This window comes from Coptis chinensis, chromosome 5, assembly GCF_015680905.1.
Source record: "Coptis chinensis isolate HL-2020 chromosome 5, ASM1568090v1, whole genome shotgun sequence".
In the NCBI taxonomy this organism is placed as follows: domain Eukaryota; kingdom Viridiplantae; phylum Streptophyta; class Magnoliopsida; order Ranunculales; family Ranunculaceae; genus Coptis; species Coptis chinensis.
Window position 1 is genome coordinate 15,851,950 of NC_141460.1, and position 27,165 is coordinate 15,879,114.

Consider the following 27,165-nt stretch of genomic DNA (forward strand, 5'->3'; position numbering starts at 1 on the left):
TGACCAGCCCTATCCAGCTCCAAAGTAGCAATTTTAGAGGGGCTGCTTGTTCTGACATGTAGAGTATATGGAAGCTTCTTTGTTGCTTCAATCTCCACACAGACACCCTTGCAAAGGAAAGCATCAACTTTTCTTCGGTATATTTGTCCATAATTCCATAAGAGTGTCTTGCCACGTGTGCTTGCAGTCTTACTTGATCTCTTAATCCCTTTGCACTCCATATTTGTTTGGGTTTTTGGTGAACTTGACCCATAAGTATCCCCGGCCTGCTGTCCTCGATTTTCCCTCGTCCAACTGCCTACTACTAATTATCTTGACTGGGTCTGAGTTAGTTCTTAGGTTTCTATAAGAGTATGGCATAACGCATATACATACGTTGTGGTCAAGCACTCAAGTTGTTACCTGGAAGGCGAGATACGAAAGATTGTAAAACATACAAAATATTGATTAAGAATTAGTCTGTAACTATTAATCTATACTAATTAAAGTTACATGTGATGTGAATGTGTGATTACCTTAAATAATCAATTGTCATGACCCATGCATGTGTATAAACATATGCCATTTTCTATTTGTAAAACTATTGGAAAGACTTGAATATGTTTATATTTATTAAGAGGCAATTTATTAAACTAAATGATCATTCTGAAAAATTGAAGATGAAAATATGTATCATAATCTTAGGAAACACTGTCGAAGAATTTCCCAGCTTCTATATCGTGGCCTCTGTTTTTCACTATTATATATTGGACAAAAAATAAGCTACCTGATTTGCAAGGCATATAAGATATATTAATGCAAACTATTGACCAAATTATTCCACTGTGGAATCATCCGAAACATTTAGTATCATAGCATGATTCGCCGGATAACATGTGAAGCATGAAATAGTATTATCTAATGAACTTTCAGCTAGTTGCTTAATTTTAACTTCGGAATCCAGAGATCATGGTATACATTTAATCATTTATCAAGAATCGGCACAATATTAATTGTTTATAACTTAAAAAGGTATTATTATAGCCAAATTTCTTTATAAATAGGCACCATACATATCATCTCTAATCACTTGCAATTTCAAACCAACTTAACTTAGCCATTTCACTCTTTCTGTTCAGTGTAGTTTAACGGTTCTCTAGCCAAATAAACAAATGGCTCTCAGTGGCTTCACCTTGGAGATATCATCCCCAGTTGCTGCAAGAATATTATTTAATGCTGGCGTCGTTGATGGACACAACCTAGGTCCTAAGATCATGCCACAAGTTATAGTGAGTACAGAAATTCTTGAAGGAGATGGAGGAGTAGGAACCATCAAGCAAAACAACTTCACTGATGGTAAGCTAAAACATCCTACTCTAGCTATCACAAGCTAGGCATTTCGTTGATAAGACTTTAAACGATAGACTTTTAATGTAAAGAGCATTTTCGTATGAAGGAATATAATTTCATTGGACTTTCATATAAATTATTGATTAATATGAACTTGATCTTGGTTTGGTTTTTAATGTTGCAGCAATGCCGTTCAAATATATTAAGGAGCGCATTGACATCCTAGACAAAGAGAAATTGGAATACAAAATCACAGTGATAGAAGGTGGTCAACTTGGTAAGAAAGTGGAAAGCGCTAGCAACCATTTTACGGTGGAGCCTGCCAGCGATGGAGGATGTGTGTGCAAGGTGTCTTTCGAGTACAAGGCCCTTCCTGGGATCGAATTCACTGACGAAGAAATTCAGTTTGCCAAGAACGGAATGACTGGCATGTTCAAGGCTGTTGAAGCCTATGTCCTTGCAAATCCTGATGCTTATGCTTAGATCCAACTTTATCCAGAGTTGCTCAATATGACGCATAACATGAGGAAGTGTTGCTGGTGGAAATAAATGCATGGGGCAATGATGTTTGGAACTTTGGATATGTTATTCTTTACTGAGAAATTTTTTCTTATTTTTCTTCTTCTTTTGTTATTTTTTGCAAATTGTTTGTGTGAGTTTGTAATCTAATAAGAGTATAAGACTGCTCAGCTTGGGATTATATAGTGAATCCTCTCTCTCCGCAAAGATCGTGTGAGTGTGCAGTTATGCGTCGGATGCTTCTATACCATGCAAGAATCAAACTATTGGGTTCCTTTCAAGATATAATTTTGTATTATTTTTACTGGCAACCCAAGCCTGAACTTTAGTAGAGGAAGTGTTATATTTATAATTAAAATGGTCACTCAAGCCTTAAGCTGTAAACTACTTCACAATAATAGACACAAAGGTTAATTATTAGATTGACTAGCTGGACCTCTTCACTGTGCTTTCCTGCAAGAGATATCAATCCATGGAAAATTGTTCTACGTTTTTTTTTTTTTTTTCACTTGAAAGTTCTTCTACTTGCTCACTCATGAGACCTTCCACTTTAATTATGAGATGCTAAAAAAACTTGAACCTAGAGTATTTTGCACTGAAGTTGAACATATATGCAAAATGTTGGAAATAAGGCTGGATAAACGCCCACCAGGATAAAGATAAACCACTGGGATAAGGATAACCATCTGATATGGGATGAGTGTAGGACTCTATCCTATCTGATGTTAGATGAGTATAGGACTTTATCCAATCTGATATTAGATGAGTATAGGACTCTATCCTATCTGATATTAAATGAGTATATGACTCTATCCTATCCAATATTGAGGAGGTGGGAGAACTCTATAAATAAACCCCCACCCCTCACATATTGATCATCCCAAAAACAACAAGAAAAACTCTCTCTCCTTTAATGGTGGCCTCCAACATTTTCTAAAGAAGAAGCCAGTAATTTGTGGAAATTCCATAGGTGGTAACCTCCCTAGCCATTGTCAGTTCTTGGTTCTTGGTTCATGAACAAAGGTTGCTTCCCGTTCGTGGTTGGAACTTGACTTCAGCAAAGTTGAGAAGAAGAAGATCTTAAGTGTGCCAAAAATATCATCTTCTCCTGTAGATCAAAGCTTGGAACTTCAAATTGAAAGTTGCGGGACCAAGGTAACGATCTTACATTTCATTGCTTATTTATTTCATGCATGTGATATAGTGTAATTATACATATCGTAGGAATCATGCATGAGATATCGGTTAAAACCCTACATTGGCATCGAGCCAGGTTTCCATGGTTTGCATGCTTTTGTTTGCAGTTTTGATCTTGTGATCTACATTTTTTTTGAAAAACTGGATTTTTTTCAAAATCTTTTAATTAATTTTTAAATAATTAGGTTGTTTAAAATTAATTAGAAATTGCTTTTTTTTTTTTTTTTTTTTTTTTGCAAAATAAATTATTCATGGGAAATAATTTGTGGAAATTTTTTTTAGGAAATTTTTACATGGAAATTTATTTATGAGATTATTTCTCTAGAAATTTTAGGATTTTTTCACATGTATTTTTTCCACGATTAAAAATTGACATTAGGATGTTTATTTTTACCATGCAGTAATTATTTGAATCTGGATTTTTACTATTGCATGTATATAAAATTGTCTATTTTCTATCAACGGTCATATGAAAACTAAGGCACAATGCCTAAGTCGCATAGACCCGAGACTTGTAGGAAAACTGAACCAGATATTGGGAGACGGGCTTCCAAGAAACGCATGACTGCAAAGCAATATAGGAAAGTTTTTGCAGATCTTGTCTTGAAAAATCGATAAGATAAAGACAGAGCCACCATCACCAGAATATACACCAAAGAGCCCCAGTCCTATTTAGGATAGGAATGAGGCTCGACCACTTAAATCTCTCCTACATCGATTATGGGACGATGCTAAGGAACCAAATCCATATGATGTGTCATCAAGGTTTATTTTCCCACCTCACAGGGAAACAGAGGAAGTGGCTAGTAATTTTCAAATAGGCGATAGTATTTGTGAGGATGAGGATGACTCCCACAGGCACCCGGGGCGTTTCTATGTTCATGGTTGACTGGCTCTTTTTAGTTCCACATTGTTTTTGAAAGATAGAAAACTCCTTTGTGTAGAAACAATTTTATTAAATGGAAATTTAAGTAGTAGATTTTTTGCATATTCTATGTTATTGATAGTCAAATGCATTGATTTTATTTAATGGCTAGAATCATGCTAGTAGATTATCATGATCATCTCATATGTGAAAATGTGGATTACTTAAATTTATTTTAAGAGATGATTCTTATTCGTAGTATCTTATTTTTGGAATTCAAACTTGATAGAATGGCACCCGATGGAAAATCCACGTTTACGATGCTACCTGAAAAGGACTTGTTAAACGATAAGAATTACGAACTTTGGTTTAGGAAAGTTAGGCTAATTTTGGTAGATAGGAAGGTCATTGACGTAATAAGCGGAGACAAGAGAGAACCTCCCACTTTGAAGGATTAACACAAGCCGCTTATCTTCATCGCACTTAAAAAGTACAACGAGTATACGAGCAAAGATAATGTTGCCCGAATTGCCATACTTGGCACCATGAGGAATGACTTCATGATGCGGTATGATGGCCTTGGATCGGTTAAAGAGCTATGGGAAGCGATAAAAGGCGGACCTTGGAAATAACGACTCATGCCGCGGTGAGGAGGCTACAAATGAGCTTTGACAAATTTATCAAGCTGCCCCATACCTCTATGACACAACATTGCACGGTGATGAGGAACATGGTTCCGAAGTTAGCCCAAGCAGACAGTCTGTCAAATGAACAGCAAATTCAAGCTGTCATTAGGTCTTTACCTAAAACTTGGGAACAATTTCGTCTTATCTTGACGCATGACGATAGTATCACAAACTTTGCACAGGTGCAAAGGAAATGTGAGCTTGAGGAACAAGGGCTTCTCAATGAAAAGCATGTTGTTCAAACTGAAGCAAATGTTGTCAACTCCAAAAAGAAGAAGGCTCCTTGGAACAAGAAAAGTGAAAAAGGGAAAGGCAAGGAAAAGGCCAACCCACATCAAAAGAAACCTAGGAAGTCAAGAGACATGACTAGTGTTGAATGCTTCCGTTGTCATCAGATGGGACACTATGCTAGGGCATCTCCTTCTCCTGAGGTAAGTTTTACTTTAAGTATTGTCAATGTGATAAGTACTGTCATGCTGTCTGATTCATCACAATATTGGATTGTAGATTCAGCAGCGACAGACCACATAAGCCGGGATAGGTCCCTGTTTGAAGATTTTCGGAAACTTCCACAAGGAACTCGGAGAGTCCACATGGGAAACCAAAGTGTAGCTGATGTTTTGGGCACAGGCACTTGTAGGTTGGATTTTGCGAGTGGGAGATCCATCCTTATGAAAGAAGTACTCTTTGTACCCTAAATTAGGAGAAATCTTTTATCAATTTTGAAATTACTTCAAGAATCCTATGTGTTTAATTTTTCCCAGAACTCGCTTGAGATATCATTGAATAACAGTTTGATAGGTCATGCTTATTTAATGGATTCTTTTATGATATTACACTTAGCACAAACTGAAGTTTCTATGTCTAAAATGGTTGGTTGCCAATTGTGGCATGCTAGACTAGGACATATTGGACACAGTAAGATAGACCGCTTAGCAAGGGGAGGGTTGTTAGGTAACTTAACCTCTGTTAAAATGGAAACCTGTGAAAGTTGTCTTGCTGGAAAGGCCACCAAGAAACCTTTTGGGAAAGCCCAAAGGGCAACTTATCCTTTACAACTTATTCACTCAGACATTTGTGGACCAATGAATGTAACAGCAAGGCATGGGGCTTTGTATTTCATTACCTTCACAGATGACTATACACATTATGGGACCGTGTACTTGATGTCTCACAAATCAGACGCCTTTGACTATTTTAAAAAGTACAAGAACCTTGTTGAGAATCAACTTGATAGGACAATAAAGGCCTTAAGAACTGACCGCGGATGTGAGTATCTTTCTGATGAGTTTAAGGAACTCTGTGAAAATCAGGGTATAGCTAGACAGCTAACTATTCCTTATACCCCTCAGCAGAATGGTGTCTCTGAGAGAAGGAATAGAACCCTGCTGGAAATGGTTAGATCTATGATGGCTCAACCTAACTTGCCCATCTCATTTTGGGGTGATGCATTGTTAACGGCTGCGCACATTCTTAACCTAGTTCCTTCCAAATCTGTTGACAAAACACCCTCTAAACTATGGACTGGTAGACAACCCGTTTTGAATTACCTTAGACCATGGGGGTGTGCAGCCTTTGTCACTTCTCAAAATCGAGAATTTAGGAAGTTGAGTGCTCCTGGAAAGAAGTGTGTCTTTATAAGATACAGTGAGACTTCTAAGGGGTATGTCTTCCTAGGGGAGGATACTCAAGGGCATGTCACAGAAATAGAAGCACGTAACGTCAAATTCTTAGAGGATCAATACCCAATGAGGGGTGAGGTTGATAAGGATATACAACTTTAAGAAGTTGACAATCTTATAGCTGCTGATGAACAAGGCGAAGATGAAACTTTCATCAACCCTGATTCCAGTGACAATGGCATTGGTCAACTGATTGATCAATCCCAACCTCGTAAGAGTGTTAGAGGACATATCCCTAAACGTCGGTTTGAGATTGAAGGGGAGATAAATATTACCAATGCACTTACAGAAATATCTGATGAACCTAAAACGTTCAAGGAGGCTATTTCTGGGTCCAATACAAGTAAGTGGATGGAAGCTATGAAGGAAGAATTGGAGTCGATGAAGAAAAACAAAGTATGGGACTTAGTTGATCTACCTCCAAACAGGAGATCTATTGGGAACAGGTGGGTTCTCAAGATCAAGAAAAATGCGGAAGGGAACATAGACAAATTCAAAGCCAGGTTTGTTGCAAAAGGTTACACCCAAAAAGAAGGAATAGACTATGAGGACACCTTCTCACCAGTAGTGAGATTTGCCTCCATCGTCTCCTCTTGTCAATGGTTGCCCACTTAGATTTAGAGCTTTATCAGATGGATGTCAAAACTGCTTTTCTCAATGGAGAATTGCAAGAGGAAATCTATATGGATCAACCCACTGGTTTTTCAATCAAGGGTCAGGAACACAAAGTGTGTAAACTGAACAAATCCATATATGGTTTAAAACAGGTCTCTAGACAGTGGAATCTGAGATTCCATGAAGCTATGCTTCAAGACAAATTCGAAATGGTAAATGAGGACCATTGCGTATATGTCAAGACATCTATTAATGGTTTTGTGATTCCATCTCTATATGTGGATGACATTTTGTTAGCAGGTAACAATAAGGCATTGATAAATTCCACTAAGGAATGGTTGTCATTAAACTTTGAAATGAAGGACATGGGTGAAGCTAGTTATGTCTTAGGAGTTAAAATAACTCGGGATCGGCCCAAACGCTTGTTATCTTTGTCTCAAGAGACATATATCAAGAAGGTTTTGGAAAAATTCAGCATGACTGATTGTAAGCAAGTGGATCTCCCAGTAAGTCTAGGAGAGTCTTTGAGTTCTAAAATGTCTCCCAAGAATCCTATTAAAACTCAGGCTATGAAAAATGTACCATACTCAAGCGCAGTCGGAAGCCTTATGTATGCAATGTTGTGTACAAGGCCAGACATCTACTATGCAGTTGGGTTAGTATCAAGGTTCCAAACAAATCCTGGGGTCGCACACTGGAAGGCTGTCAAGAAGATAATGAGGTATCTAAAAGGCACCGTGGACTACTCACTTGTCTTCCAAGGGAAAGATCTTAAGCTGATTGGGCACTCCGATGTCGACTGGGCTGGAGACCTTGATGAGAGGAAGTCAACTTCAGGATATACCTACATAATGAATGGAGGTGCTATATCCTGGAGCAGCAAGAAGCAAACTTCCATAGCACTTTCAACTATGGAAGCTGAGTATATTGCATGCTGCTCTGCCACACAGGAGGCTGTGTGGCTCAGACGATTCATCAAACACTTGTCAGTGTTCTCAAGAGCTGCTGAACCAGTTCACATCTGGACTGACAGCATGGCTGCTCTTGCATATGCTAAAGATCCAAAGTACCATGGAAGAACCAAGCATATAGAGTTAAAGTACCACTACGTACGACAAATGATACTGAAGAAGAAAGTGGTTCTACAACATATATCCACTGATCAGATGGTTGCGGATCCACTAACCAAACCTATTCCAAAAGAACTCTTCCTTACACATGTAAAAATGTTTGGGTTAAAGAGGATGTGATTATGCTAAGAACACTTTGATGGTTTAATGAATAAACGTGCATTCTTTTCAGATCGATTGCATTCTTATTATATTGTTTATCATCTCATATGTATGTCAGTAGGGTTGACTGGTTCACTCACATGAACAGTCACTTCCATTTTAAACAGTGGGAGTTTAGCTTGACAAGTCACTAAACCTTATGGGAAGGGTGGACCTAGTGCCGAGTCATGCCCCTTCTTATAATTGGATAAGAAGAAACAGGCTTCATAGGGAAGATTCTGTCTAAACCTACAAACGGTTGTTGCCAAGTGGGAACAAAGTATCCTTGGAATTGTCATTAGGGATGACAACACTTGCATGGTATGAGTGGACATACAGATATCTATTGTTGAGTAAACAAATTAGATACTTTTGCCATGACATGTTTTTCACACAACATGTGTATAGTTGACCACCTGAGAGCAAGAATATAAATATCCCTAAAATTCTTGCTATGTGAGCTCTATTGATATATTTTTTGTTTAAAACATATCGAATGGTACCCTCCTTGAACTTTTGACCTTGTCAAGAAAATAAGAGGACTACTCGTAACTTTGGTTTGCTCCCCACAAGCTCTTACTAAAAGGCTAACTGGATGCATACTGGGAAGTTGGTAGAACTCTGACGACAATGAGTTGCGTGCAAAGGGTAAAAGAACTGAAGGTTTATCACACAATCACTGGGATTGTACCTGGCCAGGACAATTGATGATAATTGTGAATCATGTAATACGTTTTTGACTTTATGATGGACTCATAGGGATGAGTGCTATTTGTCAAAGTGATGAAACAAACAGATCTTGGGGTATACACACACTCTCCGGATATTAGGTTTCCGGATTCGTCTTCTTTAAGATCACTTTCATGGTAGATCATTGTGTCGTGCTTTTCATTGCGACTTGCTACTTCACAGATATCATGATACGTGTGCTAGGGTCACACGAACCATTTGCCGTGTGAGACACACAAATAGCTAAGCATTCTACTTAAATGCTTCTCTTAGAAACCTTCTTCGCCATTGTGGGCGAGTGGGAGATGTTGGAAATAAGGCTGGATAAATGCCCACTAGGATAAAGATAAACCACTGGGATAAGGATAACCATCTGATATGGGATGAGTGTAGGACTCTATCCTATCTGATGTTAGATGAGTATAGGCCTCTATCCTATCTTATATTAGATGAGTATAGGACTCTATCCTATCCAATATTGAGGAGGTGGGAGAACTCTATAAATAGACCCCCCCACCCCTCACATATTGATCATCCCAAAAACAACAAGAAAAGCTCTCTCTCCTTTAATGGTGGCCTCCAACATTTTCTAAAGAAGAAGCTAGTAATTTGTGGAGATTCCATAGGTGGTAACCTCCCTAGCCATTGTCAGTTCTTGGTTCTTGGTTCGTGAACAAAGGTTGCTTCCCGTTCGTGGTTGGAACTTGACTTCAGCAAAGTTGAGAAGAAGAAGATCTTAAGTGTGCCAAGAACATCATCTTATCCTGTAGATCAAAGCTTGGAACTTCAAATTGAAAGCTGTGACCAAGGTACGATCTTTTATTTCCGCTGCGCTATTTCATGCATGTGATATAGTGTAATTATACATATCGTAGGAATCATGCATGAGATATCGGTAAAAACCCTACACAAAAGGATTAGAGCAAAATAAAATGGCCATTCTCAGTGGAGGTGTTATCAAAATTTGATTCAAAATAAAATGTAGTCCTGTGTGAGAAGCCCATCTTACTCCATCTATTGCCCCAATAAAGGATCACCAGCAGGGTTTCATCTTTCTTACTCACGGCCAGGAAACCCACCAGTCTCTCCATATTTGTTTACCTAGTGTGCTGAGATTTTGTTCTCAACAGAACAAGGATTACTTCATGGACATCTAATTAAGTAAATCTTCTAATCACAGAGTAATCTGGAATCAAACGGCACTTGCATGTAAAAATCTGGAAGAACACAAAGTAATTAAGTAAATATATAGTAGTTTAGCTCTAGTTGAACAATCTGCAATAAACCAGCTAACCCTGGACATCTTGTTTTTCTTTTTTCTTTTTGATGGGACTATCAAATCTCTATATCTATATATGCAATCACTAAGGATAAAAAAGTGTTATAGATAATAGTTCTTGTTGAAACGCTCGCAAAAGAGAAATAATAAGTACTCTGCACAAAACTTGCCTCGGATAGATAATTTTCTGCTGTAAAATTCCTACCATAAAATTCAATCATGAAACCTCCACCTGCCAAAGTTCCCAAGTAAGGCTTCCCTAATGGTAGATATGCAAAGAGAGAATTCAGGCTTCACTAAGAGTGAAATTGTGAACTCCTACATATGTATGTTGACAATCCAAATCACTCCCATCTTTTACGAAAACTGGAAACCATAAGCTCCCAAATAGATGCACCAATACCCTGGCACACAACACACAAATATATGACACTCGTTACAAATTAAAAATATGTTAGAAACACTCCGGATATTCAATATACAAGCTAAAGCATAAACAAGATAAATGATAATGCAAAAGCATCATAGCTCAAGTGATACAATTTCAAGAATAGAAGAAACAAGTTATAAATTGTGATTTCATTTAGACATCAGCATGTTTCAATCATTTTAAGATACCGAGAACTATCACTGACCCACATAGCAGTATCCTTGAATAACAACTTCAAACCAATTTAAGCGACAAAATCTAGTGTACTTGTGTTTTTCCTCCTCTGAATTTCAATGTGGTGGACATCAACAGCTTGGGCACCCCCCTGAGATTATCCTGAATGTTAACTTGTTTTCCAATGACAACAGACACAATGGTCGTCCTTGAACTAAACAAGAAAGCCACTGAAACATTCAGTATTTCCTTGGTACTCCCTCTAAACAACTGAATGCCAAAGTGTGAACCATTCTGGAGGATCCTGTTAGAATGGTTGTATCAACACAGCAACTAAAGTAGAACAGAATGAACAATAGACAATGACAGAATTAACAGGTAATAACCAAGGCGCGGATTAGGCTGTCTTTAAGGAAAGATTTCGCCCCTTCCAATAGTGCAAAAAGGCAGCAGTGGCGTCTTCCTCACAGGATTCAATGGTTAACAGCAGTCTGACTTTGCACTAGAACAAACTACCCTCTAGAACAGCAATATAACTCTCTCACGCTCTGTAAAGAAAAGAAGAAGAATAGGATATGTTATAGTTTACGTTTCTCTCGAGATGGGTTTCGATCTGTTAAAGTCTATCCCCTATGGACTCACAGTCCTATTTATAGAGGTTAGGTCGGTCTCCTAAACAGATAAGGAAGAGAGACCAACTCCTAATAGAACACCAAAACTTGTTGCTCAAGAAAAAAAACAAAACAAGTTTAGGCAATTGGTCCAACCACTACCCACAACAGTAAGCCCAAGCCCAAGCCTGAACCCGACCTGATGTGGTGGATAACCAATGTGGGACTATCTATTATGCACTAAAGTAGAGATAACACTATTTGTTCATCTCCTCCACTTTGCACACACATACTAGTATTTAGAAATACACAAGAGATTCCAACAATCCCACACTATTTCAAAATACTAATAGTCCCCCACTATTTTGGAATAGGATATTACAAAAGAAAAGGGTTAACTAAATGCCAGAGAGAATCGAAAAAACAATGCATAAGATACTGGTGCTTTACGGGCTTGAACCAGTCATAGGATAACATGTCTTATAATACGTGAAAGTGGTGGATTAAAAAATCTTTGAACCAACATTCCCTTGTAGTAAAATAGATCACATGCACCCACATTGCTCTTTCATTATATGCCCGTTCAAGGTGTTGGCTTTTTTTGGCCCTTACGCTTTTTGTGTTCCATGAATGCTCTAGAGTACTTGCCCGATATCATGCTAAAAAACCGACCCAGTTCTACATTCACGTAGGTGGATATCCATCAAGTGTACATTGCAGTTAAAATACACTATCTCATTATAAAAAGGACTGTGGATTCCAATAAAAGTAAAATAACTCATCCTTACTCATTACAATTCTAGTTATACAAAGTATACTATAGTACCATCTCACCAAGGGTGGGACATCTCATAAATAAATAAGATGATAGTACTGCAGGATGACGAAGTGACTTGTTTTTCCCTTTGAACCTACTTCATGGGATCTCCAATCACATAGGTAGGGTTGCCATCAGTGTCGCCCTATATATATGGGCATAAGTCCCATCCCCCTCGACGTATAACCACTTGCCTCCAAAGAAGTGGTGTGGTCAGACATGTGGCCAAACTAAGTCCAACCTAACATAATCTCTAGCAGCTGCTTGATTAAGTTATATCTCAAACTTATGTATATACATTTCCCATTGCACGTATTTCTTTATGTCTTAGCTATTGCAATTAGACAGTTGCAAAGCATGGACACATTAGGAGGCTGTTTAGAGCCAATGGGAAGATTTTCCAAGAGGTTGCTAACCCACTCAACATCATCAAATGCCTTTTATAAGGCGATTATCTTGGATAATATCTAAGACACTTAATTTCCACCAAGGGTAAACACATAAACATTACTGGATCCAGTTTATAACACATTACTCTTCCAACAATGATGGAAAACTACTAAATATAAGTCCATAATCAATGGCTCCGCTATAGTACTTGGATAAACTGACAATATGCATCCAATGTTTCTTATAAGAACAATGGGTTATCAACTCAGCATGCCATTAATGTAGGCAATGTCATGTCTCACATATATAATTCATTAAGTACAATAGGCTACCAATGATATTAACATATTTAGTATGAGAAAACACAAGTAGATTATTTTTCATAAGATGGATATTTGCCACAAAAGGTGTTAACGCATGCTTACTATCAGAATACCCATACTTTTCAATGAAAAATATTTCTACTACGTGCTAAAACAATATAAACAGACCAATATGAGTTATAATTCCTATATTCACCAGTCATTCAATTCTGTAGTGCCCGAAATTCCCCTAGACCATCCGGCCAGTTTGGTTTAAGGTACGTTGTGGGCTTCAACCATATTCAAACGTCAACATTTTGACAACTGAATATAGCAGTTACAGAAATGAGTTTAACAACATAATAAACTATCGTTTTCAATAACGATCTATTATGTGTTTCAAATAGGAATTTCTCTGTCTCATACACATTCTCAATGCTAGCACTCATGATATTAAATCATCTAAACAAAGAGAGATTAACACATATGTCTTGCTTTACTCTAAAGAAAAGACACACATTTATCAACAACGGTACTTTGACATTTATATGACACTAATATGTTGTTGAATTGCTCATGCCATTTATAGGCGCTTGAATCAACTCATACAAAGATTTAACTAAATTGTATACATTCAGCTCATCACCTGGTACTACTTGGTATTGTAGTTCCGCACAACTACTCAACTAGAGTGTTTAGAATTCTGTAGAATAAATTCTAGTTACATGAGCAAGATTTCAACCCAAGACCTTTCCATACTTTATAGTTTAGTGTCTTTCCAATTATCTTGTGAGATGAGCTATGATAAAACAATGTCATGCATATGGGTCACCACCCCCCACAGTTCAATGGTTACTCAACCTAATCAAACTTACATGCAAAATACATTATACCGCTACAAACAATAAAAGAAACAACAACAATAATATGCACTCTTATGACAAGAATATACTTTACTCAATTCTATGATTATGGATCATATTAAACATAGTCATATTATGTTCATGCTATCTAAATGAAAGGAAATCCACAAGTGATTCAAATGAATTTTAAAGAATAGAAGAATTAGATGAAAAAGGTTTTACCCAAGATAATATCATTATCATTCTTCTTTTCATCATTCAACATTCCAACCTACATAGAGAGACATTCCACGCACTTGTACATCACCTTGGCTATTTATTCATAATCATAGGAGGATAATGCCTAATAAGACAATCCACAAACGTTACATTTCCTTGTCTAAAATAGTCACTGGAGGATATTGTCTAAGAAGACAATCCATAACATTACATCTCATTGACTAAATTAGGTTTAGGAGGATATTGATTGTTTCCCATATTGTTTCCTCTCGTAGACAGCGATGCTCATTACTTAATAATATATGACATGGTTAAACTCTATGCCTATGTTAAATAATGCATTCATGCCAAACATGGTTAATATCATATTATAGGTTCAGGAAAAGTAAACTTTAATTGTACCCCTCACAACATAAAGTATATGATATTATACAAATCTAGCCACTGAATATGCAAAACAACTGAAACCTTCACCTCCTCTTTTTACATGAGCTCAAGCAAGATAGGATACCCTATCTACAAGACCTCAAGTACTACCACAACATCTAATGACTCAACCCATTAATGTCTTCAACTAGAAAAATTTACCAATAAACTATCATCAAGTTCAAAGTAAATCCACGATGATTAATATCCAAAACTAGCATGCTATACAACTTTAACATATGCTATATTGGATATAAGCTATAAGTTACTTCATCTAACATGTGTTTTCACAATAGTATAATTATAACCATCGCCTAACAACACGTACACTCAATAGAGGTAAGCAATTATGCATTGAATATATTATAATTACTATCCAAGATTTGAGTGTGGTTGATATTAACTATCTTAAGGTCTCTATTAGACCATCTACATACATCTACATATGTACAAAGAAGATTACTATCAAACTACTTCTAGTCAAACCAATTAATATCTTAGTGATAAACACGTATAATATGTTGACTAGGTTATTAAATAAGTTTAAGCTTAGGGATTTCCCTCCTAAGAAAAACTAGCATGTAAATATAATCAAACCAAAAGAATTGCAAAGAGTGAAAGAATACGATACCTAACCGATTGAAAAACCGGATTACTATATTTTCCTCATTCTAGAAAAATAGTTCAAAACAACTGTAATTCTGAACCAGCTCAGGACGAATTGGGTATCAAGCCTTATACCACTGGAAAGCTCTTTGAATCAGCTATCCAACACAAGAATCGGATTGCAAAACCAAACTCTGAGCTGAAAGTTACAGCAGTTTCCGTAACGAGTGACGCAGCTGTCAAAAAGACGAACTTTGACGTTTTTCTTGATAGAAATCTCATATTTGACTCCCACAAACATAGCAGAAAGGTCTACAACCATATAGGGTTTGATAAACCACAAAAGATCAATAAATATCCAATCTTTAATTGGTTTCCCTAACAAAAATGAAATTATTAGAAAATTTTTAAAGTCATAACCCAATAATACAAACAATAACCCAAACAAAAAGACTTATCTTTTGATTGCCGTATTAAAGCACTCTCCTTTGTTCTACTACGAAAAAATTCTTTCCTTAAGATTGTTAGAATAGTTGTATCAACACAGCAACTAGAGTAGAATAGAATGAATAATAGACAAGGACAGAATTAACAGGTAATAACCAAGGCGCGGATTAGGCTGTCCTTAAGGAAAGATTTCGCCCCTTCCAATGGTGCAAAAAGGCAGCAGTGACGTCTTCTTCACAGGATTCAATGGTTAACAGCAGTCTGACTTTGCACTAGAACAGACTACCCTCTAGAACAGCAATATAACTCTCTCTACCGGCTACAGAAAGAAGAGAAGAAGAATAGGATAGGTTATAGTTTCTGTTTCTCTGAGATGGGTTTCTAATCTGTTAAAGTCTATCCCCTCTATGGACTCACAGTCCTATTTATAGAGGTTAGGTCGGTCTCCTAAACAGATAAGGAAGAGAGGCAAACTCCTAATAGAACACCAAAACTTGTTGCTCAAGGAAAAAAACAAAACAAGTTTAGGCAATTGGTCCAACCACTACCCACAACAGTAAGCCCAAGCCCAAGCCTGAACCCGACCTATGGTGGATAACCAATGTGGGACTATCTATTATGCACTAAAGTAGAGAGAACACTATTTATTCATCTCCTCCACTTTGCACACACACACTAGTATTTAGAAATACACAAGAGATTCCAACAGATCCGACCCAGATAAACTTTTAATTGAACAAAATCCGTTAGAACATTACAATGAATTCAAAGGTCATTTTTACAATGCAAAGTCGTGCGCTAGGTAGGGGCTGAACCTACGACACTCTCTTTGTTTAACAAACAGACGCTCTATCCACTGAGCTACAAGCGCATATTGGTTAAGACTTAGGAGTTCAAAAGCAAGTTTTTTCAAAACAATATTCAGCAAGCAGAGAATTCATCTTCATCGAAGAGCAAATAAACACATAGTATCAAAGCAAAAACTGACTAAAAACCTAATCCCATCTGGTAGTTGACCAAGTATCATGTTAGTTTCTAATCAACACGTAGCGACTACATGGAAAATATATTATGGCTCTTCCAAGCCGACTCTATCCGGTTGGCATTGACTGCAGTTATAAGATGCAGACGAGCTTACTAATTTATTCAAAAACTCCTGGAACACTATATTTAGCATATAGAGTTACATAAGCAAAAGGAAACAGAGTATGTGACCATAATGGCAAATCTCAATACAGTCAACAACAATACCACGACACCCTTCATGTATATAACATGCCACATATGAAACTTATGTTAAGCCCACAAAACCCATTTCAGGTGGGATATTGCCTAATCCAACTACAACTAAAATAGAAAGGGGGATAACACAATATCTAAAATGAGCAAATCATATATCAAAATTTAATACCAAAATCCAGAATTCAAGGCTACTTACCAGAATATTGATTGGGTATTGATTGATTGGTCACCCAACATCAAAAGGACCTACATCACCATTTGTATAAAGTGATTTTAATACCATACAAAAAATGCTACGTAATAGCCATACATATTGTAGGGGATCGATATCTTATCATGCACGCGTGCAACGTAAGCGAACTCAGGACGCCGACCCTCGAGACCGAACTGTGAGCAGCTCCCTCAGGAACACCCCGGTACAGCGACCTCCAAGAGCGACCTACGAGAAAGGAGGATGAAGATATTTCAGTACGAGCACATGGCAGAACGCCTCGTGTAATGATAACCATCAGGGGTAATCATTACCCATCCCCGGAAAATAGGGGTAACCTCATCAGCACCCAATGAGTACATGACTTATAATATAACTAGCTCAACACTCATTCACGATCTCCACCTTACACGTGTAGCATAAACACGCGTGTCTTCTAGATTGATACTTCCCTAAGCCTATAAATACCACCTGATTGAACTACGTCGGGGCTGATTCCTCTGACCCCGAAAAAGAAAGGAAAAGGAGAAAAACTAAGAAGAGGATACGTAGGCAGTTCGCTCAAGAGCGAACCCGGTCCCAACAAGAAATCCAAAACACTCCTTTAAATCCAAAACACTCCTTTACATTGGCGCCGTCTGTGGTTTCGATTACTTGAGAGCCACTTTAAATCAGTTCATCCATCTCTAACTCTCAAGCCCACGAAGCATGGTTAGCCTAGAAGATCAAGTCCAGCACCTTGCCCACCAGTTGGGAATAACGAATGAGAGCATTTCCTTGCTCAGGGAGGAAAATGCTACTTTACGTGCTCAGGTGGATAGTTACCAGCAACAACAAGTCGGCAACGGAGCAGAGAACAGCATCAATGACGTTAATCAACAGATTAATGAGTTATCCCAAAGGATTGGCCAGAACGCCGCAAAGAAGGATTCGACACAGATTGTGCACAAGATGCTTAAGACGTATCGCGCATCTCCGTTCAGCGCAGAGGTCCTCAATAAACCCTCTCCACAAGACTTTATCCAGCCACGCTTTCCCATGTATGACGGCAGCACGTGCCCTGGTCAGCATGTGGCTCGCTATATTCAGAGTTTGGCACTTTCACTCACCGAGTTTGATCATCTCCACTGCAGATTATTCCCGCCGACCTCAAGGATGGCTCTCGATGAGTTCTTTTCATTGGAATCGATTCTATAAAACCTTTGAACGACTTTTATCGATTTGTTTCGCCAAGACGATACGTCACAACAGCGGAAGAAGGCAGATCTTGATTCTTTGTTTCAGTTATCATTCAAGGAGGACGAAACTATTCGTGAATTCCTAGGACGGTTCAAGGCGAACTGTTGTGCATGGAAAGTGGCTTGAAAGAATCCTTTCGCCACACTGGCCTTTTCCAATGCTTGCCGAGTGCGAAACACCGACCTCTCTAGGTCGTTGATGAAGGAACGCCCAGAGACATTGTCCGAGCTCTACGCTCGCGTGGACAAGTACATCAAGTTGCAGGAAACTTTAAAACTCCACGGCTTAGAAGAGAACCAGGAGGTCGCAGCAGTCTCAGATCGTACACCACGGGCAAAAAAGCGCGCTAGGTCGCTTGCACCAAAGGCCGACACTTTCGAAAAAAACAGTAGAGTTAAGCTATCGACGACAGCCCCCGGCTACATACGGGTAAAATTAAGCGAGCCCCATTCTTCCGGCCCGAAGTGAGGCAACCCGGTAGATCGGCCTGACAAGCCATTTTGCGCATTTCACAACGCCAAATGCCATGAAACTGATGCGTGCTGGGGGCTTAAACACTATCTCCAGGACCTAGTGGAAGCCGGCCACATCAAACAGTACACTAGCATTCCTGACGGCGATTTGCGACACAAACTGATGGCTCGCCGAGTCCATAGTCGATCTCCATCTCGCCGTCACCCCCAAGAGTTTCAAGGTCGTCCACGCAGCAGAGGACGTCCACGAGATCGTTCGCGCCACGAGCGCCGGCAACACTCATCCGATCGTGACAATGATCGAACTATTCACGTGATTACTTTTCCGGATGATTCCGTAACCTCATCCAGAGAGAAAAGACGTCGTGTTGGCGCTCTTCAGGAAGTCTATCATTTCACCTCCCAGGCCGCTCACGCCCCGCGTGGTTCAGGTCGCAGCGCAGGCGATATCACTTTTACGGAGGCCGATTTAAGCAAAGTCTGCCTTCCTCATAATGATGCATTGGTTGTCCATGTCCGACAACGACCCCGCCGACTATCCCTGCTTTCAAAAAGCCATCAATGACGAGGTCGACAAACTCAAGCAAGTCGGTTTTATCCGAAAAGTAGACTATCCGGAGTGGATCGCTAACATCGTGGCCGTACCCAAAAAGAACGGAACAGTTCGCCTATGCGTCGATTTTACGAATGTAAATTAGGCCACTCCAAAAAATAGTTTTCCCCTACCTCGCATCGACCGACTTGTCGACCAGACCTGTGGTCATGAGCTTCTCTCCTTCATGGACGCGTACAGTGGGTACAACCAAATCCCACTCGCAGAGGAGGATCAAGAGAAGACCTCTTTCATAACAGAGCAAGGGATCTATTGCTACAACGTTCTCCCATTCGGCTTGAAAACGCCGAACAACGTATCAGCGCTTGGTCACCGACATGTTCCAAGACATGTTAGGCGACACCATGGAGGTCTACATCGATGATATGGTCGTCAAAAGTAAAAAGCCGGTGATCACCCTCGCCCGCCTTGAGCAAAGCGTTCTCGATTACGTCAATGCGGGCATGAAACTCAATCCAGAGAAATGCCTTTTGGGCGTCCTCCGGCAAGTTTTAGGGTATCAAGTGTCGGCCGAGGATCGGTTTAATCCGGACCAGATCCGGCGTTCTTAGACATGCCCGATCCGCGCACGAAGAAACAAATACAGAAATTGTCAGGCATGGTCGCTGCACTCAACCGATTCATATCAAGGGCATCCGATAGGTGTAGACCGTTCTTGCAACTCCTTAAAAAAGGCGAGCAGTTCTCATGGAGTGATCAGTGCCATCAAGCATTCGCCACTCTCAAAGAGTACCTCACCACGCCCCCCGTCTTAGCTAAACCTGTAGATGGAGAGACTCTGGGGCTCTATCTGGCAGTATCCGATTTCGCAATCAGCTCAGTTCTCTTCAAAGAGGAAAACAATTCAGAAAAACCGATCTACTTCACAAGCAAGACGCTCACGACAGCGGAAAAGAATTACTCCTTCCTGGAAAGAGCAGTACTTGCTTTGTTATATTCGGCACGGAAGTTCAGGCCTTACTTTCAGGCGCATCAAATCAAAGTTCTTACCGACCTCCCATTGAAGAAAATTCTCCACAAAGAAAACAAAACTACTCGAATGGCAGTTTGGGCCGAAGAACTCGGCGAACACCACCTGGAATTCGTACCACGAATTTCCCAGAAGGGACAGGTCGTTGCCGATTTTCTAGCGGATTTCCCTGTTGATGACCCCAATTGGGAACAAGAGACCGACCTCCCAGATTTGAAGGAGCACATCAAATCCACCTGGTCTCTCTTTGTAGATGGTTCTAGCAATCCCGGCGGCAGCGGCATCGGGGTTGTCTTAGTTTCACCCGATGGAACGGTGATGGAAAAGTCCGTTCGCATCGACTTTGCCACTTCCAACAATGAGGCGGAGTCGGTATTTGCTTTCGGGGGGACTTCGTATATGGCTTCGGCGCGTCGAAGAGATCCAAGTCTTTAGTGACTTCATGAACTTTGTCGTTCGCCAGGTTGCAAAAGAGTACACTACCCATGAAGGTAACCTTTCCAAGTATCTTAAGGTCGTTCATCAGTTATTGCCTTCTTTTAAGCAGGTACACATACATCATTTCTTGCGTGAGGAGAACCGCCACGTAGACAGTTTAGCTTACTTGGCTACCCAGACCCCGAGCTGCGTTCCCCGACAAATTCTCATAGAAGTCGTCGATCGACCTGCATACCAAGTCGACCACACCTTGATGATAAGCGACCTATTTCCTCTCTTCGCCACTCAGTTGAGTCAAACATGGATGCAACCCATCATTGATTATATCCAGCACGGCACGCTCCCTGAGGAGCGTACCAAGGCTAAGCGGATCCCCTACCAAGCACGACGTTATTGTTTGGTTCATAACAAATTGTTCATAAAATCCGTTGGAGGCCCGGACTTACGGTGCATTACCCCAGAACAGGGTCAGTTGATTTTTGCAGAAATCCACGAAGGAGAATGTGGAAATCACGGCGTGCATTTCGTTAGCCCACAATGCCATCTCTCAAGGATATTTTGGCCCGGATGCAGATCGATGCCAAAGCATACGTCCTCAAATGTCTCAAATGCCAAACGTTTGGCCACAATATCATCCAACCTGCTCGTGAACTGATCAGCATAGCGAGCCCGTGGCCATTCCACATGTGGGGCATGGACATTATGGGCCCATTCATCCCACAGAAGAGTACTGGCTTCCGCTTTGTCCTAGCTGCAACCGACTACTTCACCAAGTGGGTAGAGGCTATTCCTTTAGCACACGTCAAGGAGTTACATGTCAGAAACTTCATTTGGACCCACATCATCACCAGATTTGGTTTGCCACACACATTAGTAATGGATAATGGGCCTCAGTTCAAAGGCAGAACGGTTAAAGAGTTTCTAGCCAAGTGGAAGATCGTTCACGCCTTTTCTACTCCACGATGCGCTTTCGAGTAATGGTCAGGCAAAAGCCAGTAACAAAGCAATCTTGGAAAACTTGAAGAAAAAGATTGAAAAGAATAAAAGCCAATGGCCAAATCAATTGGAGAATATTTTATGGGCCCACCGCACCACATTTCGATCCGATGCCGGGCGAGTCTCCATTCTCTTTATGTTATGGCACGAAGCCGTAATTCCCACGGTGACGATCATCACTACGATTTCGATCGAACTTTGTCGAGGACATAACGACTCCATGTTAGCGAGAAGTCGACTGTTGAAGAAAAGCGGAACTTACGCCATCGAGTCGCGATCTTATCGACAAACTCACGAAGAACTCCTACAACAAGCGAGTTCATCCTAGGTCTTTTCAACACGGAGACCTAGTGCTCAAAAAGGCGCAAAGGCGATTCCAAGTTAGCACCCACATGGGAAGGCCCTACATCGTGGAACGCGTCGTTGGCAATGGAGCATACTGGCTAAGAACCCAAGAGGGGAAGATATTGCCTCGCCCTTGGAATACTTATTTACTGAAAAAATTTTACCAGTAGCGATATTCACGTTGTATATCTTCATGTTCACATTAATGAAAACTACGTTTCTTGGGTTAGCTAGTACGGTATAATCTATTTACTTGTATTGACAAGTCAGCCAGTTTACACAGCATAGATAAACAACACGCTTGCTGGGTCCACCATTCTCAAAGAAAGACCCATTGCCGCATCGCTGCGAGAACGCTTCTCATGCGAATATCATCTGACTCTCGGAGCTTACACGGGGCTCTGCCTTTCCAAGTCTTGTTACGTCGAGGACCTATATTTCTAGGATCGACCACCACGAACGCTCTCTCATGAGCATACAGACTCTACGGAGCTTACAAGCTCTGACCTTTCCAAGTCTTGTTACGTCGAGGACCTATATTTCTAGGATCGACCACACGAGAACGCTCTCCGCGAAAGCATGCGACTCTCGGAGCTTTACAGGCTCTGGCGTTTCCAAGTCTTGTTACGTCGAGGACCTATATTTCTAGGATCGACCACACGAGAATGCTCTCATCGAAGCATACTGCTCTCTAGAGCTTACGGGCTCTACTGCCTTTCCAAGTCTTGTTACATCGAGGGACCTATATTTCTAGGATCGACCACACGAGAACGCTCTCGCGAAAGCATGCGACTCTTCCGGAGCTTACAGTGCTCTACCTTTTCAAGTCTTGTTATGTCGAGGACCTATATTTCTAGGATCGACCACCACGAGAACGGCTCTCGCGAAAGCATCTGACTCTACGGAGCTATGGCTCTATAGCCTTTACGTGTCTTGTTATCGATGACTTATATGTCTACGATTGACTACACGAGCGCTCCCCATGAGCGATCGGCTCCCGGAGCCCGCATGATCCATTGACCCCTCCAATTCCTGTCACGTCGACGACCTATATTTCTAGGGTAACCTCAAGACAGGACGCATATTACTAGAATCCTAAGCAGAGCGCTAATTACACACCAGTCCACGGCAATATACATACGGAACATCTCCAATCAGATTATATAACCATGCATCATAACAGCTACATCCACCGATCTGCTGGGATTACCAAGGAAATCCAGATCGATGATCATTACAAAAATTAACCAAGTGTGGAACTGCCACTTTCGTGGAAACCAGTTCCTTGAATAAAAATGGCGAACTGCTCAGGCAAGCCTGAAAACACAGCTCTATTGTTGACTCTCGTATAAGAGAGAAAAATGTGAACGAAACTTACAACTCAAGACTAGAGAGTCAAATGAAGATCACCTTATCGATTCGGTGATGACATGCTTATCTTCGGTACTGCGCTAGTCGGAAGCGATGCCGGTGACCTCAAAGCATCACACGCATCTCATTCCCTCCTTCATCGCCCGCAATCGTTTTCCTCAGCGTGTCATACTTTTTCGTCGGTAGCGGCGCATAGGCGATCTGAGGCTTCGATATACGCCTTCTTCGCTTTTCGCACCACCTCCGACATTTCTTCGCGATAAGCAAATCACCACGGCTAGTTCCCTTTCTAACTGTCCGTCGGTCCACTAACGCGGCATTCTCCGCAGTGGCGTTCTAATACTTGGTCGTCATCAACTCCAGCTTTCTCTTGTTTGCCCCCCACGCAGCTCACATACATCCTAGCTCGACGTGAGGGTTGTCATTCATCTCCGCGTTTTGTACAACATCTTTTCGACTTGTCATATCCCCGCAAAAACTGCATGAAGCAAGTTAAAGAATCAGTTTGCCTTAGTAACTGACATAACAACTCAGTATGTCTGGAGTTTACCAAACAAGCGGCCATATCCATCATCCCCAGTAGCGTGTCCATGTCCTCATCCTTCACCTCCTGACCTAGATCGGGCATTACCCTCACCTATCCTATCCTCTTCTTCCAAATCAACCTCCACGCCAACACTCACTGCTTCTTCATCCTCGTACTCTCCACAACTCAAGGATATCTCTCGGACCTCCTCCGATAGCGAGTGTCATCAGAATCAGACATTATGGCAAGTTTTCTTTTTTCTACCAATTACTCAAGCTGAAACCCTATACCCTTATGATGACCTACCTATTTAGCAAAACGCACTGACAGGGAGGAAAGCAAATTGAAAATGGAAAGATAATAGCAGCAGAAGCACTCACCTGAGGAACCCTATCTTGCGTTTTTGTGGAAGAAGAAAACACGCAATGCCTTTTCGATGTCCCAAATTTGATTTTGTATAAACCGCATGTTCAGTTACCAAAAAGTTATGATTACAGCCTAGGCTATAGCCCGCACACGTGTTCCAAGGTACTGTCTTTTCAACAGTTCCGAATAATGCGGCGACACGTTTCTCTCTCAACTACTACGATTCTGTCACGTGCATGTTACGACATAACTTCCCTTTCCCACCAAAGCATCAGCATGCGTGAATTCGAAAGTCATGTCGTCCCGGTCGAAGTCGTCCACCACGGCTTCGCTCACGTTCCACACATTCTTTTCTCAAAGATAATGTTTCGTGGCATAAACACTCTACTGAGAGGGGGCTGTGTAGTGGAGCAATATCTTATCATGCACGCATGCAACGTAAGCAAACTCAGGACGCCGACCCTCGAGACCGAACTGTGAGCAGCTCCCTCAGGAACACCCCGGTACAGCGACCTCCAAAAGCGACCTACGAGAAAGGAGGACGAAGATATTTCAGTACGAGCACATGGCAGAACGCCTCGTGTAATGATAACCATCAGGGGTAATCATTACCCATCCCGAAAAATAGGGGTAACCTCATCAGCACCCAATGAGTACATGACTTATAATATAACCAGCTCAACACTCATTCACGATCTCCACCTTACACGTGTAGCATAAACACGCATGTCTTCTAGATTGATACTTCCCTAAGCCTATAAATACCACCTGATTGAACTACGTCGGGGATGATTCCTCTGACCCCGAAAAAGAAAGGAAAAGGAGAAAAACTAAGAAGAGGATACGTAGGCAGTTCCCTCAAGAGCGAACCCGGTCCCAACAAGAAATCCAAAACACTCCTTTACATTCAAAACACTCCTTTACACATATATTTAAATCTTTTAATCCATAAATCATTTAGCAAGTTAGAACAGACCATACATCCAATATTTGAAATTTAAACAAATTTTTGAATGGGGCCATACCTTATCAGGGGCATAAACAAATTTTTTCATGATCAAGTATCTCCACCGGCTTCCGACGTCTTCTTACATTGTTCTAATACTTCAACTGATGCCCTGAAACAGCCATCATTAATAAGTATTAAAAATAAATGCATTCTAATATCCTCCACAAAAGCATCAGAATTTGCACCGATTTTTTCACAAATGTGTCCTTGACAAGATCCTTCAGTTCATAATACACGTCATTGTCGTCTTCAACAGTATTTGAAATTTAAAGTGTCTCATTACTTTTCACGTCTTTTTTTTCCATGAACAAAACCACAGAGTGTACAATTTATCTATACTATGATACAACAAGTGATAATGAATCATATCGAGAAGGAAGCATGGGAAATGGGAAGTTTACCTACATCTCATGGTACTTAGCTTTCTCACTACTCAACAGTGGGTAGATGACTCTAGATAGTGGTAGCGAGTTCCCAATTTTTGATATTAAGCATCTCAGAAACCTTTATACACAACTGGTAAACTAAAACTACACCATCAACAAAACAGTCAATCAGTTTCAAATCGGACTTTGCATTGAACCATCATCATATGAATATGAGCCAATACTGAATAAAATTTGTGTAAAGTATATTTACAGAAGTATAGCCATGTCTACAATCTCATCTAGTCATGAGCGGAAAAACCAAATGACGGGCACCAGAAAGCTCGGATTGCTCTTTATGTTGTGGCTAACAAAACCACTTCTGGACAGCATCTTGGGAAGCTTTTATTAGCTGCACTGCTCAAGCCAAGATGAGAACAAAAGTGATGACTCTCTTGAATAACTTAAGGACACATCAGATTTTATAACTCGAAAAGAATTGGTATTTCATGAAAAAGAGAAAGCGCGTAAACAGCTTGGAAAGAACATCTGATTCAGATTACTCACAAGAAAACCTCCACCATATAGTTTACATCTCCATTGACTGGCCCATCTCTACCTCTAGCTGTTTCACAATGAATGCATTTTCTCGTTGTTTCATAATACTATACCACCAGGATCACGCAGGATTCAACAATAGGGGGGGGGGGGGCTACTAACACTAATTCTCACTATTTATTTTTTTTTTTATTTTTTTTTTAAGTGAATTTACCACTTTGTATTTTTGGGTTTTGAGCAAAGCTAGGGGGGGCTATAGCCCGGGTCAGCCAACTCATAGATCCGCCCCTGTATACCACTGTAGGCCTGCTTGATAAAATTTTCTGGCAAATATTAGTGGGAAAACAATTTCCCACTTAAAATTTTGACAGGAAAATAATTTTTTACCGCTGTTTGTTTTATCAAACGACAAATGTTGGCAAATGTCATTTCCAGTGCTTGATAACACAAAAATTTGCATGCATTTTCTCGTTGTTTCATAATACTATACCACCAGGGGCGGATGCAGGATTCAACAATAGGGGGGGGGGGGCTACTAACACTAATTCTCACTATTTATTTATTTATTATTATTATTATTTTTTTTTTGGAGTGAATAGTTACCACTGTACTTTTGGGTTTTGAGCAAAGCTAGGGGGCTCAGCCGGGTCGACCTAACTCATAGATAGATCCCTGTGATACCATTTGTAGGCGCTTGATAAAATTTTCTGGCAAATATTAGTGGGAAAACAATTTCCCACTTAAAATTTTGACAGGAAAATAATTTTTTACCGCTGTTTGTTTTATCAAACGGCAAATGTTGGCAAATGTCATTTCCAGTGCTTGATAACACAAAAATTTGCCATCGGCAAATTCGGCAAATAATTTTAACCCTAGTTTTGAATTATTCGTTTTTCTCTCTCTTCCTCTCTCTTTTTAAATTTTATATATATAAAAACAAACAAAATCATTTTGACTATGATTGCTATGTCAATTTGCCAGATTTG

At 40.2% G+C, this 27,165-nt stretch overlaps 1 protein-coding gene and 1 long non-coding RNA gene across 2 annotated transcripts; one reads left to right on the forward strand and one right to left on the reverse strand.

Moving 5' to 3' along the window:
• Window positions 1–1,085: 1,085 nt before the first annotated feature.
• Window positions 1,086–2,336, forward strand: LOC147496870 (pathogenesis-related protein 1-like). The gene is made up of 2 exons (XM_086559706.1): window positions 1,086–1,335; window positions 1,514–2,336. Exons 1-2 carry the CDS (start codon window positions 1,152–1,154, stop codon window positions 1,810–1,812), a joined length of 483 nt encoding a protein of 160 aa, XP_086415832.1. The 5' UTR covers window positions 1,086–1,151; the 3' UTR covers window positions 1,813–2,336.
• A 14,319-nt stretch (window positions 2,337–16,655) lies between these two features.
• Window positions 16,656–26,268, reverse strand: LOC147496871 (uncharacterized). The gene is made up of 3 exons (XR_015196674.1): window positions 25,658–26,268; window positions 25,273–25,365; window positions 16,656–16,945 (listed from the first exon to the last, which is right to left on the reverse strand). It is a non-coding gene; the product is annotated as an uncharacterized LOC147496871 (long non-coding RNA).
• Window positions 26,269–27,165: the final 897 nt, after the last annotated feature.